Below are 16,337 nucleotides of genomic sequence, written 5' to 3' on the forward strand. Positions count from 1 at the left end.
AAAAAAAAAAAAAAAAAAAAAAAAAAAAAGAGCTGGCTTTGAGTCGCATCCCTGAATCCGAATCCATGGATGCTTCTACTTCCTCATCCTGTATCTCTGTTCCGAGTGGGTGGGTCTTGGACTCCAACTTGACTTCCCAAGGGCAGGCGAGGTGACAGCCCTCTCTGTTGTCTCCCCACCCTAGCCCGGGCACTGCCAGACACACGGTAGGTGCTTGTTATACACGCACACGCTGAATTCAGCTGAACACGGCTGTCGTGGAGAGGGAGCGTGGGTGAATTGTTTGAAAGGGCTCTGATACTCACAGAAAAGTGCGTTGTTTTCTGCATCTACAGAGAGAGGGGCTGTCTTTGTCCTTGTCCCCCTCAACCCAGGCAGAGAGAAACAGACTCCACCCTTCCCTTCTCTGAAGAGATTTGAAGGAGGTGAAGGGAAGTGCTCTTGGAGTTTGGCTTCTAAAGGTGCTTGATGGGCCCAGAATGAGCTGTGATCTCTTGGGCGGAGAGCAGGAAGCGTCGGATTGATTTGTTTTCTCGGTTGCTGATCTCTGCTGCTTTGCAATCAGCAAGAACAGCTACCACGCTGGGAGGCAGAGACACTGTCTTCACACGTTGAAAGGCCATCAGGTGGAAAAGGAGTTCAACTCTGGCAGCCCCAGGGGGAGCCGGTTGGGCTCAGGAAGGCCTTGATAGAATAGTCAGTAAAGACCCATGTCTGGGACAGGCATCACCCTGGAGACAGGAACTCCATTGTCTGCAGGTCCCTTCCGAAACTCAGCCTTCCAAAACCAAGTACACTGGCTAAGCCTCGCCCACCACTCCTCTCCTCCCAGCGAGCAGGCTCAGTCTCTGGGCACCTTGGGAGTCATCTGTAACACCCCCCTCCACTCCACATCCAGCCCACAACCAAACACTGCCCTTCTACCACCTACATTTTCCTATATGTGTTCCCTTTATCTCAATCCACCACCACCATCCTCATCGTCACCCCTGGATAAGGCTCAGCAACTGCCTCCTCTTGGCCTCCCCGCCTCCCTCTGTCCTCCACATAATAGCCAGAATACTCCACCAAAATGGCCATCTGACCACATCGCTCCCCTGCTTTAAACCCGCCTAGGGCATCCTACCTACCATCTCGGCCTGGTTGACACAGGGGAGGTGGACGATTCCGAAAGATGCTCCCACCCCAGCTGGGATCCACCTACGGGATAGAGGCCAGCCTCCTTCAGGCAGGATCCTGTGCCCCCAGCCAGCCACCTGCAAGCTTGTATGTAAACAGACACTCATCAGGCACCACTGGGCACCTTGCAACAGTCACATTAGAGGGGCACCTGGGAACTGGCCCCTGCCGCTCTCCCAATTTCCTCCCCATCCTGCCATCTGGACTTTTCTAAACTTCCCGCTACCTCAGCCTCCAGGGCTTGATTCATGCTGGTGCCTCCACCTGGGCCTCCCTTCTGGCTTCCTCTCCTGGTTGGGATCTGCTGGTCCTTGGAGACTCCCTGTGGCTATTCCTCCTCTGGGAAGTGGCCTCCCTCTGCACACTCCCTCCACCCCAGAATCTCTCTCTCTCTTTTTTTTTTTTTAGTTGGAGTCTCACTCTGTCACCCAGACTGGAGTGCAGTGGCCGCTCCTGGCCACCGCAGCCTCGACCTGCTGGGCTCCAGTGATGCTTCCACCTCAGCCTTCCAAGTAGCTGGAACTACAGGCGCGCACTACAACGCCTGGCTAATTTTTTGAATTATTGTGGAGATGAGGTCTCGCCAAGTTGCCCAGGCGGGTCTCGAACCCGCGGGCTCAGGCAATCCACTCACCTCCTCCCAAAGCGCCGGATTACAGGCTGAGCCACCGAGCCCAGCTCACCCTAGAATCTCTTAGCTGCCTCTCCCCATGCTCCTGGAACCCCTGTGGCGATGACCTGTTTATGATGCTACCCCCTCCCCCCGAAAGACCTGAAGTCCTCAAGGGTGGGGCAGTGTCTCACTCACTGCTTCATCCCCAGAGCCAGCGTAGCTCTTGGCTCCTAGAAGCCCTTTGGCGTCCCCAAGCACAGGAGAGCAGGCCCCAGACCTGTCCTGGGGATCCCTGGGGGTGTCAGGAGAGGTAAGGAGGTGGCTTCGTGAAGGGGGCGGGTTCCTGGACTGGCCCCTAGGGGGTGCCAGTTCCCTGCATGGAACTTCACCTGGGCAGCCACTTGGAGCTGGGGAAGTTTATTCCTCTGGGGAGTGCATGACACCTTAGGGTAAATGGGGCAATTCTTCTGTGCCCACATCCCGTGAAAACCTGAGTGAGAACCTGAGAGCATCGCTTTGCTTTGCAACAGTCACATTAGAGGTGCAAACATGGAATCTAGGCTGGTTTAAAGATAACACAAGGCTTTGAAGAAATGTACTTGTGACCAGGTCTTTGGGATACACCCAGAGCCGCAGGAGCCTGGGTTTGTTCTCCTCAGCTGGGAGGGCTGCTTTGGAGGAAATGTTTGAGATGCACTCCATTCTAATAGCTCAACCCCCTCGAGGGACAGATCAGGAAACTGAGGCACTATGCAGCCTCGGAGCTGTGATTCTGTCCTCATCTCCGCACTTAGTAAGCTATCCTCCCATGAGTGTGTCTATGAGTACCCCATCATCTGGAGAGCCCTGTGGAGGGGGAGTCCTTCCATGTTAAAGAGAGTACTGCACGGTTGTTCTGGGCTTTTCTCTGCAGGCTCTCTCCTGTCTCGTACAGGCCCTTCGTTTCCGCCTGCACAGCCCACCAGAACTTTGAGCTCGTGCCCCAAATCCAAATCCCAAATCCCTCCTTCCGTGTACACCGTGGCCCCTCCCCCTCTCAAGCCTCCACAACCACCCCCAGGGCCTAAGACATGTGGTCACTTCTTGACAGTACCATTATTGCTATAGCTCAACCCTGTGTCAGCGCCCCCAGGTTCTCATTACCTCCCGTGTGGACTGGCAGTGGCAGCGATGGCAGTAACAGTCATTTAAGAAATAGCAACTAGCCGGGCTTGGTGGCTCAGCCTGTAATCCCGTGCTTTGGGAGGCTGAGGTGAGTGGATTGCCTAAGCCCGCAGGTTCGAGACCCGCCTGGGCAACTTGGCGAGACCTCATCTCTACAATAAAAAAAAAAATTAACCGGGTGTGGTAGCGCATGCCTATAGCTCCCGCTACTAGAAAGGCTGAGGCGGTAGGATCGCCGGAGCCCAGTAGGTCGAGGCTGCGGTGGCCGGGAGTGGCCACTCCACTCCAATCTGGGTGACTGAGTGAGACGCCAACTCAAAAAAAAAAAAACTAGCAACTGACGCTTACTTACCAAGTGCTGCACTCCAAGCCCTGTTCTAAACACTCACTTGCCTTAGCCCATTTAATCCCCGTACCTTTCTGTGAGGCAGGTACTTTTTATTCCCAGTTTACAGATGAGGAAACCAAGGCTCACCAAAGCTAAGTAACTTGCCTAAGGTCACACTGCCATGACTGGGTGGCAGAGCCAGGTAGACAGTCCCTGGATGTCCCTCTTCCTCCCCCATGCTCACCTCCACCTGGTCCCAGCAGCCTAGAGCCTGCTGTGTCTTGTCCCCTGCCTGCTTGGAGGCCATCAGCATTCCCTGCTGACTGCTGGGTGACATTTGGACATTTTACTTGGCATATTGGGCTCTCTTCCAGTCATCCCAGCTTACTCTTCCACCCTGTGTTCTACCATCAAACTGGACCCCGGTGCTGTGCATCGCCCTACCCCCACCCAGCATCTCCCATGACACTGAGGTCTGCATGCCTACAGTCTTCCTGTCCCTCAAAGTCAGCCTTCAAGGCCACCTGCTCTGAGAGTCTTTGCTGGTGCTCCCCTTGGATTGCTCTTTCTTTTCTCCAATTCCCCGATGCTTCTGATTCCCCTTTTTTGGTGGCCCTTGTCCCAAAGGATGTATGGCCCCAAGGATGTATCTTCTTTCTCCAACAGGGGCGATGATTCTAGGGGAGAAGAAATAGTACCCCCACCCGCCCCATCTCATAAATAGATATTAAAGGGATCTGTTTGTGTTTGTCATCAAGGCACTAACGTATGCACCACTGGCCTGGGAGCAGGAAACCTGGTTTATAATCCTGTCTCCACCCAGATTCCTGTGTGATCTTAGGCAAGTCACTTGGTGTCTCTGTGCCTTAGTTTCCTGATTACCAGAAGTAGATATCGATACTCATATTCAGAAGGAAGAGACCACAGCTAAAGGTGCAGCAGATCCAGGAGGTGTGGGGGAAGGGAAATGAGTTCACCAGACAACAACAGGCTGCGAATGCCCATTGAAATGTGACACACCAGTATGAAAAGTGCCTTGCTTGGAGAGAGATGGGGGTGAGGAGGGAAAGGTTATGCCTAGACTTCCCTTATTAAGAACAAAAATAAGCAGGGCGTGGCGGCTCACGCCTGTAATCCTAGTACTTTGGAAGGTAAGAGACAAGAGGATTGTCTGAGTCCACAGGTTGGAGACCAGCCCGGGCAACTTAGCAAGACCCTGGCTCTACAATAAATCAAGAAAAATTAACCGGGCATGGTGGCGTGCACCTGTGGTTCCAGCTACTTGGAAAGCTGAGGTGGAAGGATCACCTGAGCCCAGCAGGAGGAGGCTGCAGTGGCCGTGAGCATTCCACTGCACTACTGCCTAGGCGACAGAGTGAAACTCAGGCTCAAAAAAAGAACAAAAACAAAAAACAGCCAGGGAGGGTCCAAAGAGAGTCCAAAGATAGTAAGTATGAAAGTCCCATGGGTGACTCTCAGGGCAGGGTGACCCCAGTACTGAGCCCAGGGTTTCTCAGCCTTGGCACCACTGACGTTAGGGACTGGATCATTCTTTGCTGTGGGGCTGTCCGTGTGTTATAGGATGTCAGTAGCATCCCTGTCCTCTCCCCTCTCCCCACATGTAACAACCAAAACTGTGTTTAGACATTACCAAATGTCTCCTGGGAGACAAAAATCGCCCGCAGCTGAGTCCACCAGTAAGCCTTTTCTGAGCACCTACTAGGTGCTTAGCCCCGTGACTTGCTATCTGACCACAGATCTGGTTTGGAAATTAAAGCTTACACATGAAGAATAGTTAAGGAGGTTTTTATTGCCAAGTAGGGACAGTGAGGAGATGGAAGGGAGCCTCAAAGACCCCATGCAGCCCTTGGGGTGAGCCCAAAGGACAAGCAGGGAGGATTGGCATTGGCTGAGGGAAGCGGGCGAGTATTTGGGGTGAGGGGAGCAGGCAACCTGAGCCAACACAAGGGACAGGCACAGACAGGGCCTCTTTGCGACATCAAGGCTTCCCTGGCTGTGCTGGCTGGAGGGTGTGTATCAGGGATCGGTGGGAAAGAAGGTTAGATAAATATTCCTGGTTGATCGTGGGATGCTAGGTCTGACCGGGAGCCCAACTGTGTCACTGAATACCAGTCTCCCACAAAAGCTCCCTAGACCCTGCTCCCATGGCCCCCGTGGTCTCCACACCCCACACTGCTGGGATGGGGCTGGGACCACACCTGGGGGTTGGTGGAATCCCGACAGGCCCAGCCCTGACAGCTGGAAACACTCCTTCTCACCCAGTAACTGATTTTTCCTGCAGGTGGTAAACCCGAAAAAGAAAATGAAGAAAAAGAAATACGTGAATTCTGGCACTGTGAGTAGCCACCCCCTCTCGGCAGCCGGGTGTAGACGTTCCGAGCTCCAAGCTAGGTCTGGTGTCAGGGCGTCACATGTGTCGGGGTGTATCCCGGGGCAGAGTGTGGGAATCGGATGGGGAGAGAGGTAGGGGTGGGGAGGGGCGGGGCAGACCTGGGAGACAGGTGGTGGGGAGGGGTGAGGCCGACCCAGGAGAGAGGCAGCGGTGGGGAGAGGAGGGGCAGATGGAGTGATAGTGCAGGGAGGCCACGGTGCAGACCTTGCCACCGTCGCCGTGTGCAGAACGTGGAGGCGCAGAGAGAAACACCCACGGGGCTTCCTTCGGGAAGGAAGAAGAAAAAAGTCACATTTCTCGGGGCCCTACTCTGGGAAATTCCCCATTTAGGTGCTTTTCACAGACTGTTTCCCTGAGAGGCGGGTATCACCAGCCCCTCGTCATGAAGGAGGAAACCAAGGCTGCAGGCGGGGACGTGACTCAACCAAGGTCACACAGCTAGAAGCTTGTAGAGAGGGAGTCAACGCTGCATCTGACTCCGGAGCCAGCCGCTGCTATGGGCACGGCCCCTGCTTCACCGTGACCACTCTGGGGTCACACACTGGCCCCATGGCTTCTGTGGGCTGGTCTTTGGGACGGTCACGCATTGATTCAATACATATTTACTGGGTACGACTGTATGCCAGGTGCTGTTCTAGGAATAGGGGATACAGCTGGGAACAAGACAGACCCAAATCCTGGGTGCTTATGTTCTAGTCGGGGTAGACATATATATTACACATATATGTGTGTGTGCACACACGTACGCACACAAACTTGTGTGTGTCGGGGGTTATGAGCACTATGGGTAAAAGTGAAATCAGGTAAAGGGATAGGGAATGGCGCGAGTATTGAGAGAATTCTGGCTGTAGAGAGCAGCATGTGCAAAGTCCCTGAGGTTAGAGTCCCCAGTGCATGTATCGAAAAAGCCGCTGACTTGGCAGTGCAAGCATCCCCGACTTCATGCTCTTTGTGTTCCTTCTCCACTCTGCAGCCCATGACCCCATTAGCTAATGCAGCCGAGCTTAATCACTCAAGTCAGACAAGACTGTAACTCCAGACCCAGGAGAGGCCTTAGGGAGCCCTGGGGTTCCTTTGAGGAACCTCATTTTCTCCAGCTGTGAAATGGGGCCAATCATCCCTACCCTGCTTATTGCACAGCGTGGCTGTGACAGCCACGTGAGAGGCAATCTTGTAACTATAAAGTACTCTCCTCCTTCAAAGGGAACTGGCTTCGCTGATTGTAACTGTTTGGCAAACTCAGGCTTGGAGTAATATTCTGCTCTGTTCAACGCTGCAGTGTTTCTTATGGGGGATCCTGTCAGCGTTTGGGCAGGCTGATTCTTCATCTCACTGGACTTCCCCATGTACTATAGGATACTTAGCGCCCCTGGCCTCTACCCCTGTCTTTCAGTGGGGACCCAGTCATTATGAGAACCCCCAAAACTCCCTCACATATTTTGAAATGCCCCTGGGGGAAGCAGCACCCTCCCTAGCTGGAAAAGGTTTGAAAACCACTAATCTTGCCCAGCCTTCTTTAGAGGTGAAGAAACTGTGGCCCAGAGGGGGAAGGTGATTTGTCGAAGGTCACACAGCGAGTTAGGGACAGAGCAGGTCTAGGCCCAGGTCTCCTGATTATACTCTAACATTTGCCAATCTTCACTGTGAAAAACCACCCAGGATCCATGGTGCTTGTTAGAATACAGATACTCAGGCCAGTGCCCTGGACTTCTATGTCAGGAGGCCCAGGAATCTGTGTTTCACGTTTCTCATACTTCACTTACTGTGTGCAGAGCTCCCGGGGGAATCTTGTTAAAATGCCAAGAATCTGCATTTCTAATCAGCATCTAGGAGATGCCAGTGCTGCTGGTCCAGGAACCACACTTTGAGTAGGTGAAAGTCTGCTCTCACCCTGCAAGGCCCCGGGTTAATCCATGTGGTCAGACCAGTTAGAGAATTGCTTCATCCTGGTGGGTTGGGGCAGCGGTCAACCCTGACTGCAGGTTAGACTCATGTGAAGAGCTTAAAGAAAAACAAAAAAGGATCAGGCCAGGCTCAGCAGCTCACACCTGTAATCCCAGCCCTTTGGGAGGCAGAGGCAGGAGGACTGCTTGAGCCTAGGAGTTCGAGACCTAGGCAACATAGTGAGACCTCATCTCTGCAAACAATCAAGAAATTAGCCAGGCATGGTGGCACGCACCTGTAGTCCCAGCTACTGGGGAGACTGAGGTAGAAGGAGGTTGAGGCTGTGATGAGCCGTGATCATGCCACTGCCCTCTAGCCTGGACAAGAGAGTGAGCTCGTGACTCAAACAAATAAATACATAATAAAATGGAAGACCAGCTTAAAAAAAAATCTCTGAAACTCTGATGTAGCCCCAGAAACTGATATAATTGGTCTGGGCTGCAAGATGATTTAAAAGCTCCCCGGGGAGCCTAATTGATCATTACTGGGGTTGAAGACACTGTCATGGTCCACGCCTTGTGAGTCTGAGCTGGTGCACTTGGAAGGAGGCTTTGTGGTGCATCCAGGTGTCTGACACGGTTAACTGCAGCGGGTGGGGGGCTCCAAGCCCCACTCACAGATCCTTCTACTACTGTTCAGGCTAATGGCTCAACAGCAAGCCCATAAAAATGGTGGAATCTGCACCAGTAGGGGGCTCTCACACTACTGGAAAGGAGTGAGTTCTCTTTACATAGGTCCTCTGCTCCGATCTTGCCTTACTTCATTGCTTTAGGATGCTGGGTTTTCATTTAGGATCATGTCCATGATCCTAAATTATCATTGTAATGAGCTCCCAGATCGAGAAAGCCATTGCCAATGTTGTTCAGAGCGGGGCACAGGTCACGGGGCTCTGCTTGGGAGAAGGGTCCTTGGGTGGCCAATTATCTCTGGAGAAAGGATGGGCTGCTGAGAGGGTGGACATTGAGAGACACCAGAGGGTTGAGCCCAAACCAGTGAGGTTTAAGGGAGGCACACAACAGAGGCATGTTTCAGGATTGATAGAATAGGATGAATAGTTAGAAGTGTGGAGCTTGATGGCACTGGTGGGTCGTTAACCTGTGTCAGGAAGGCCCTCCTGCACTCCACACCCCACCCCAGGGCCTTGGGGCTGGACAGGCAGTGCCCATTACAGGAAACTTGTGCCCTTGGCTTGGGCCCCTTTGCTCCAGTGATAGAGATGGGGCCCTTCCATCAAGGTCAAAAGTGCAGTCTCTGGAGTCAGACAGACCTGGGTTCAGATCCCCACTCGGTCCTGGCAGTGTCCTTGGGCCTGTTGGGTCACCTCTTGCAGCCTCAGTTTTCTTGGCTATAAAATGGGGATAATCATAGTGCTTCATAGGGTGGTTGTGGGCAGTGCATGCTCTGATGTTCTATAAGTGTCAGCTCTCCCATCATAAACCCTCTCCCCCTGACCTGGTGCTCCCGCTGACCAGGTTTCCTTTTGTCTTCAAGGTCACCCTGCTTTCCTTTGCTGTGGAGTCAGAGTGCACCTTCCTTGACTACATCAAAGGAGGGTGAGAAGAAATTCAGTCATTTCGTTGGCCTCGGGGAGAGGGAAGGGGTCCCCCATACAGACTTGACGGGCTCCGGCCCCACCCTGGCCTCTTGGAAGCCCTGTCCAAGGCTGCGGTGCTGGGCTCTGAGCAGACCCTTGTGTCTGGGCTGAGACAACTCTCCCAGATCCCTGCATACCCCTGGGTCCTGAGTGGCTGCAGAGGGAATTCCTGAGCCAAGGAAGCTGGTCTGGGTCACGTCAGGTCCCCATGCAGAGACGGGACCTGGAGGTGGTAGGGATTCTATGACACAAAGAGTCAGGGGCTTAGGGAGGAGGAAATAACCCTGGACTAGGAGTCAGGAGGCCCCTCATTGCCATGAATTTGCTGGATTACTTTCGGCTAGTCATTTTCCCTCCCTAGGGATCAGTTTCCTCCTCTGTACACAGAGTTCAGAGTAGGTGAGTTTTAAGATTCCTTCCAGCTCTGATCTTGATACCTCTGATCCATCTTGGGGGAGCAGTGATTAACTTGCTTGCTGTTATCAGGGAACCATAAGGGGCAGTGGGATTGGGAGTGAGCCAGGAATAGTCCTGGGGCCGGCAGGTGGTCAAAGACAAGTTTAAAGAGCAAAAAGAGCCAGAAAAGATGGTGACCGGCCCAGGCAGGTGGGGAAGCCAGGAGGCTCCAACCAACAGCTCACAGAGAGAGTCTGACTCCAGATGAGGGCCTGCCCAGCATGCTCCCTGCCAGGACAGGTGCCAGGTCAGGGCGTGGGCAGCCAAGAGCCCGCAGGTGACTGCACCTGTCTGGAACAGAGACAGACAGAGCAGCTGCCAAAGGCTCAGCCCAGCCAAGCAGGCACTTGGCTGCCTGGTTCTCCAGGGCAGAGGGAGCAGTCGGGCCCTGGGAAGCTACACCCACTTTCCCATGACACGGCTCCCTGCCGCCATGAACTTGCACAGTCCCAAGGCTGCAGGCTGTCCTAGCCACTGAGCACACACAGCCTCCCTCTGTCCACCTGCTCCTCCTGTTGGCTGACTCTAGAGCCCACCCTTGCTCCCTCCCTCATCAAGACCGCTCCCTCTCTATCCCGCAAAACACCCACCCCTTACCCACCTGGCAATTTTCAGACAACCCTCATCCTGTTTATCTTCTCATTTGCATAATAGAATACACCCAACTCACAGAACACCATGGGCAGGGCCAGGATGATCATCTCCATTTTACATAACTCACCTGAAGCCACATGCCTCTGGGGGGGGGGGTTCTTTCTGTCATAACATGGTGCCTTTCATTCCATAGTAATGAATAATAATAATAATTCTGGCCCTGCCTGCCTCCCAACTACCAGGTGGGGTGGGATGAAATTGGAGACTCTTGAGTGAAAGGGCTGGAGGCTATGAGCTTCGTTGAAAGAAGCCCTCAGAGGCTGGGAGACCAGCAAGGGAGGCCAGGAGACTGGCGCCTGTGCACTGGGCCACTTAGAACCACAGAGCCTGTCTTCTCCAACTCTCTGGAGCACGTGGGTGAGAGAGCTGGCTCCAGGGAGTGAGAGCCAGGCGTGCATGTCTAGGCAGGAAGCTGAGGCATGTGTCTAGGGATCCTGGCCTCCTTCACCTGCCCACCTGGACCCCTGTGCCCACGCCCACACTCCCCAGAGGAGGAGCTGGTTGCTCAGCAGCCTGTGTTCCGCCCTTAGGCAGGAGAGACTAGGCTGCAGGGAGTCATTTTCCCACAAAAGGTAACCTGCTTCCCAGTTGTTCCCTTCCCTGAGTTTTTCCAGAGCCCACAGCAGGGGGGAAGGACTAGTTAAGGAGTAAGGCTGGCCTTTTCCCCTCACCCTGTATTTGGAAGAGTCTGTCTGATGTTGTCCCTCGGCTGTAGTGGTGCAGGCCAGAACCATCCTCTCAAGGGTGGCCTGGGGAACAGGGCTCTTACCCTCCACATGTCTTCCGTCCTCGAACAAAGACACACTCTATATTCCACGCGGAGAGACGACAACAAACAGCAGATGGATGTGGTAGGTCAACTGCTCAACTGCTGTAACATGTAATCCTCTAACCTCAAGCCTTAATACATAAAGCATTTCTTTTTTGTCTATGGGACGGCAGGGTTGGGTAGGGAGATGATCCACATAGTCATTCAGGGCTCCAGGCTCTTGCTGTCTGGTGGTTCCTTCTCTCTTAGAACCTGGAGTCCACTTGATGCTCTGCCCCCAGCAGGAGAAGAGGGGAAAGAGGGTGGGGAAGACTATCTGAAGCCAGAAGATCCCAGATTGAGTCTCCTGGTAATCATGTCCTTGACCTTTCCCGGAGGGTTGGGGTCCCATGAGAAGCAGCTCAACTGTGATCAGGTGGAGAGAGGACTGTGTTTCAAATGGGGACCTTCTGCTAAATGCAGGTGAGGTGCACTCTACGCCATCCTAGCCTCAACTGAGAAACTCTAGGACAGGGTTTCCCCAAGTGTGATTCCAGAACCCCTCTTCAGTGTCCTCGGATGAAAGAGGTGGATGTTTGCTCAAAAGTCAGCTTCTAGGCCCCTCTCCAGACCAACTGAATTGGCATCTCTAGGGTGGGACTCTGGAATCTTCTTTTTAAACAAACTCCCCTGATGATTCTATGCTCACTGTGGTGTTAGAGCTTTATTAGGAACTCATGCCTATCAGCTTTGTCCTGTTTGGATCTGTAGAACCTAGAACAGCCAAGCCCTCAGTGAGGTTCAACCCTGAATCTGAATCCTCAAAACCTAACCTTTTATTATGGAAAACATCAGACACACACAGTAGGGGACAAAAGATATGATCACCCCCAAGAGTGTTTTACTCAGCTTCAATTACCAACTCACAACTGGTCATGTTCTATGCCCACTCCCTTTTATTCCGTGATTTTTAATTTTTTTAATTATTTATTTATTTTTTATTTTTTTGAGTTGGGATCTCACTCTGTCGCCCAGACTGGAGTGCAGTGACACGCTCCTGGCCACCACAACCTCGACCTATTGGGCTCCGGTGATCCTTCCGCCTCAGCCTTCCAAGTAGTTGGAACTACAGGCACATGCTGCCACGCCCGGCTAATTTTTTTCTTTTTATTGTAGAGATGAGGTCTTGCCAAGTTGCCCAGGTGGGTCTCGAACCCGCGGGCTCAGGCAATCCGCTCACCTCAGCCTCCCAAAGCATGGGATTATAGGTTGAGCCACCGATCCCGGCTGATTTTTGTTTGTTTGTTTGTTTGCTTGGGTTTTTTTTTTTAGTCAAAGTCTCACTGTCACCCAGGCTGGAGTGCAGTGGTATGCTCACGACCATAGCAGCCTCGACCTACTGGGCTCAGGGGATCCTTCTGCCTCAGCCTTCCTAGTAGCTGGAACTACAGGCATGCGCCACCATGCCCGGCTGATTTTTTTATTTATTGTAGAGACAAGGTCTTGCCAAGTTACCCAGGCTAGTCTCAAACCCCTGGGCTCAGGCAATCCTCTGGCTTCCTCATCCCAAAGTGCTGGGATTATAGACAAGAGCCACCACGCCCAGCCCATCCAGTGATTTTTAAATTTAATTTTTTTTTTTTTTAGTTGAAGTCTCTCTCTGTCGCCCAGGCTGGCCTTGAACTCCTGGGCTCAAGCAGTCTTCCTGTCCCAGCCATCTGACTTCCAGTTCTTTTGAAGCAAATCCCAGCCATCATAGTTCATTCCTGAATACTTCACAATGTAGCTCTAAAATATAAAACATAACTACAGTACCATCACCACACCTAAAAAATGAACAGCTCCTGAATCCCAGACCTAGTTGGTGTGTTCACAGTTCCCTAGTTGTCTTATAAAGTTTTTTCATTGGTTTGCTTGAATCAGAAATCCAGGCCAGATCTGTCTATTGCAATTGGTGAATTTGTCTCTTAACTTTTTTCATCAATTGGTGTCCCGAAGCGACCTGAATGACTTGCTAAGCAAAATCCTGCAAGAGGCTCTGGTTCAGTAGGGCTAGAGGCGGCCTGACGTCCCCGCAAGTCCCAAGCGATACGATGCTGCAAAGGCTGACTGTGTCTCTACAAAGTCCCCCCAGACTGGATTCTGCTGGCTGCATCTCCTGTAGTGTACTGAACGTGTTCCTCTGTCCCCTGTATTTCCTGTAAACAACTAGGAGATAGCTTTTAGAGGCTCAGTCGGATTCAGGCTCAATTTTTTTGGCAAGACGATTTCATGGGGGTATTTTGTTCTTTCCTCAGGAGAAGCATAATGTCTGCTTGTCTTTTTTTTTTTTTTTTTTTGAGTCTGGGTCTAACCTCTGTTGCCCAGACTGGAGTACAGTGGCACGATCACGGCTCACCACAGCCTCAAACTCCTGGGCTCAGGCGATCCTTCTGCCTTAGCCTCCAGAGAAGCTAGGACTACGGGCATGTACCACGCCTGGCTATTTGTTTACTTTTTTGTAGAGATGAGGTCTTGCTAAGTTGCCTAGGCTAGCCTCAAACTCCTATTGTCAAGCAATCCTCTCACCTTAGCCTCCCAAAGTGCTGGGATTATAGGCATGAGCCACCGTGTCTGGTCTTTACTCTCTTTCTTTTTGTCAAATACGTTTTCATCCTAAATCTGACTCCAGACTTGAGCCAGAAATCCAGTGAGACTTGACCTCACTCTGTCCACTCAAGTGGGCCCAGGGGAGAGAGTTTGGGGAGGAAATAAGTAGATTGTAGCCATGTGCCCACACTGAACAAAATCATCTTCAAAGAGCTTTCACACTGCCTAGCTCCTCTGACACCCACAAATCCTTTAGACGGGGGTGGTAGTGGCATTATTATCCCAGTTTCCCAGAACTGGAAGGAGATGAGTGAATTTACCAAGGCCACATACCTGACAAACTGTGGGGCCAGGGTGATGGCCAGATTTCTCCCCCTGTCCGGTGCTGTCTGCCCGCCCATGGCTCTGCCTCTCTCCAGGTGACTCCCCTGCTGTTCTCTTTCTTCTAGGACCCAGATCAACTTCACCGTGGCCATTGATTTCACTGCTTCCAATGGTGAGTGGGGGATGGGCAGAGGAGCCGGATTGGGGCAGGGAGGTAGGGATGTGGCAGTTGCCCTGGCTGGGAGCCACATCTCTCATATTCTCTGACCTCTTCCTCATCAAAGAGGAGGTGCCTAGGCCTGGAGAAACAAAGATACAACCAAGACGGAGGACGTATCCCCTGATGGGACCCTTGACACTAACAAATCTGGGTTCTGCGAATATATGCCCTGAGCCACGGCCTTGGTCTTGAGTCTCTCTAAGTATACCCTGGACCTATGGAGAGCCCTGGGGATGAGATGTTTCCCCTCCCAGGGCCAAATCCTGCCTCGTCTATCACAGTCCAATCCACAGGCTGGAGTGGAGGACTAGACCCCCGACAGAGTTCTGTGTTCCTCAGATGGGTAGGACCCAGCCCAGGGAGCCTGGTGTTTAACTGCTGGGGCTGCCCTGGCTTCCTTCCTTCCTCTGTTTCTCCAGGGTCAGGCTGTGGCCCGCCAGGAGCAATCACGGTAGCTGTTGGAAACATCACCCTTCTTGGGTTCTGAACCCCCGTTTACGGTGCTCAAGGCTCTTTTTTTTTTTTGAGTCGGAGTCTCACTCTGTCGCTCAGGGTGGAGGGCAGTGGCACACTCACAGCCAGTGCAGCCTTGACCTGCTGGGCTCAGGCGATCCTTCCACCTTAGCCTTCCAAGTAGCTGGAACCACCATGCCCAGATAATTTTTTTATTTATTGTAGAGACGAGATCGCACCATGTTGCCCAGACTGGTCTCGAACTCCTGAGTTCAGGCAGTTTTCTTGCCTTGGTGTCCCGAAGTGCTGGGATTATAGGCGTGAACCACCATGCCCGGCCTAGAGCTTATTTTTATACCAGTCCTCAGAAATACCCAGATTTTACACTCCTCATGCATGTCAGAAGCTCCTCCTGGCCGGGCTCGGTGGCTCAGGCTGTAATCCCAGCACTTTGGGAGGCCAAGGCAAGAGGATTGCCTGAGCCCACGGGTTTGAGACCCACACAGGCAACTTGGCGAGACCTCGTCTCTACAATAAATTAAAAATTAGCCGGGCATGGTAGCATGCACCTGTAGTTCTGGCTACTTGGAAGGCTGAGGTGGAAGGATCACCGGAACCCAGCAGGTCAAGGCTGCGGTGACTGGGAGCATGCCACTGCCCTCCCACCTGGGTGACAGAGTGAGACTCCAACTAAAAGAAAAAAGCAGCAGCAGCAGCTCCTGCTATGGTGCAGGTCCTAGTATCATAGAGTGTTGGGCTATCAGAGCTGGGAGAGGCCTTAGTAATAATAGCAATGATGAGAGTTGTAATAATAGCACCTATTTAACCCTCACATCAATCCTTTGAGATGGGAACCACTATTGCTCCCATTTTACAGATGAGGCGACTGAGGCTGAGAGGTTAAGGAACTCATCCAAGATCACACAGATAGTGGGAGGTAGACTTGGGACTGGTACCTTGGCAGTCTGTGCTGTACTGCCTCTCATGAACTAACAAAGAGGTAAAAGATGGACCATCTTAGGAATGACAAGGGCTATGGGGGAAAAAATCAAGCCAGGAAGAAGGGTGGGGAGGACTGGGGGAGGCTATAACTTCAGAGGCTGCTCAGAGAAGACTACACTGAGAAGGTGAACTTGAACAGAGATCTGAAGAGGCGAAGGAGCGGACCGCATGGACGTTAGCGAGAACGGCCATTGCCAAGGTCCCGAGACCGGAATGGCAAGGGCTGGTGAGGCCGGGACTGACAAGGATGATGGTGGGAGATGAGAGGTAATTGGAGACCCGGTCACAAGGGGCCTTGTGGGCCTTTGTAAGGACTTCAGATTGTATTTCAGGAGACGGGAGCACTGAGTGTTTTGAGTGGAGGAGAGGCGTGATCTGTCGGACTGAGACTGAGACTCAGCAGGCTCTTGCTGGTGCGCTGAGCACGGGCTGCAGGTGCAAGTGAGGAAGGAAGTGGGAGGGCAGCTAGGAGGCTGTCGCAACCCTGTGAGCAAGAGGATGATGGTGTCGCGGAGCAGGAGAGAAGGAGGTGGGGCTCTGGATCAATCTTGGAGGTCCAGCAGCCAGGATTTGCTAAAGGATTGAAAGAGAGGAACCGCCGGGCTTGGTGGCTCAGCCTGTAATCCCGCGCCTTTGGGAGGCTGAGGTGAGTGAAT

At 52.6% G+C, this 16,337-nt stretch overlaps 1 protein-coding gene across 3 annotated transcripts in view; it reads left to right on the top strand.

Moving 5' to 3' along the window:
- Positions 1-16,337, top strand: part of CPNE5 (copine 5) — a 103,035-nt gene that overhangs the window by 79,934 nt on the left and 6,764 nt on the right. For 2 of the 3 annotated variants that reach the window (XM_021715813.1, XM_008064582.2), the window contains 3 exons: positions 5,587-5,640; positions 9,133-9,194; positions 14,132-14,178. In XM_021715813.1, the coding sequence (XP_021571488.1) occupies positions 5,587-5,640; positions 9,133-9,194; positions 14,132-14,178 (163 nt within the window). Of the gene's footprint in view, positions 1-5,580; positions 5,641-9,132; positions 9,195-14,131; positions 14,179-16,337 lie in introns of those variants that run through there. The other variant, XM_021715814.1, reaches the window with a different exon arrangement.

This window comes from Carlito syrichta, unplaced genomic scaffold, assembly GCF_000164805.1.
Source record: "Carlito syrichta isolate Samal-C Ts95f unplaced genomic scaffold, Tarsius_syrichta-2.0.1 Scaffold307715, whole genome shotgun sequence".
In the NCBI taxonomy this organism is placed as follows: domain Eukaryota; kingdom Metazoa; phylum Chordata; class Mammalia; order Primates; family Tarsiidae; genus Carlito; species Carlito syrichta.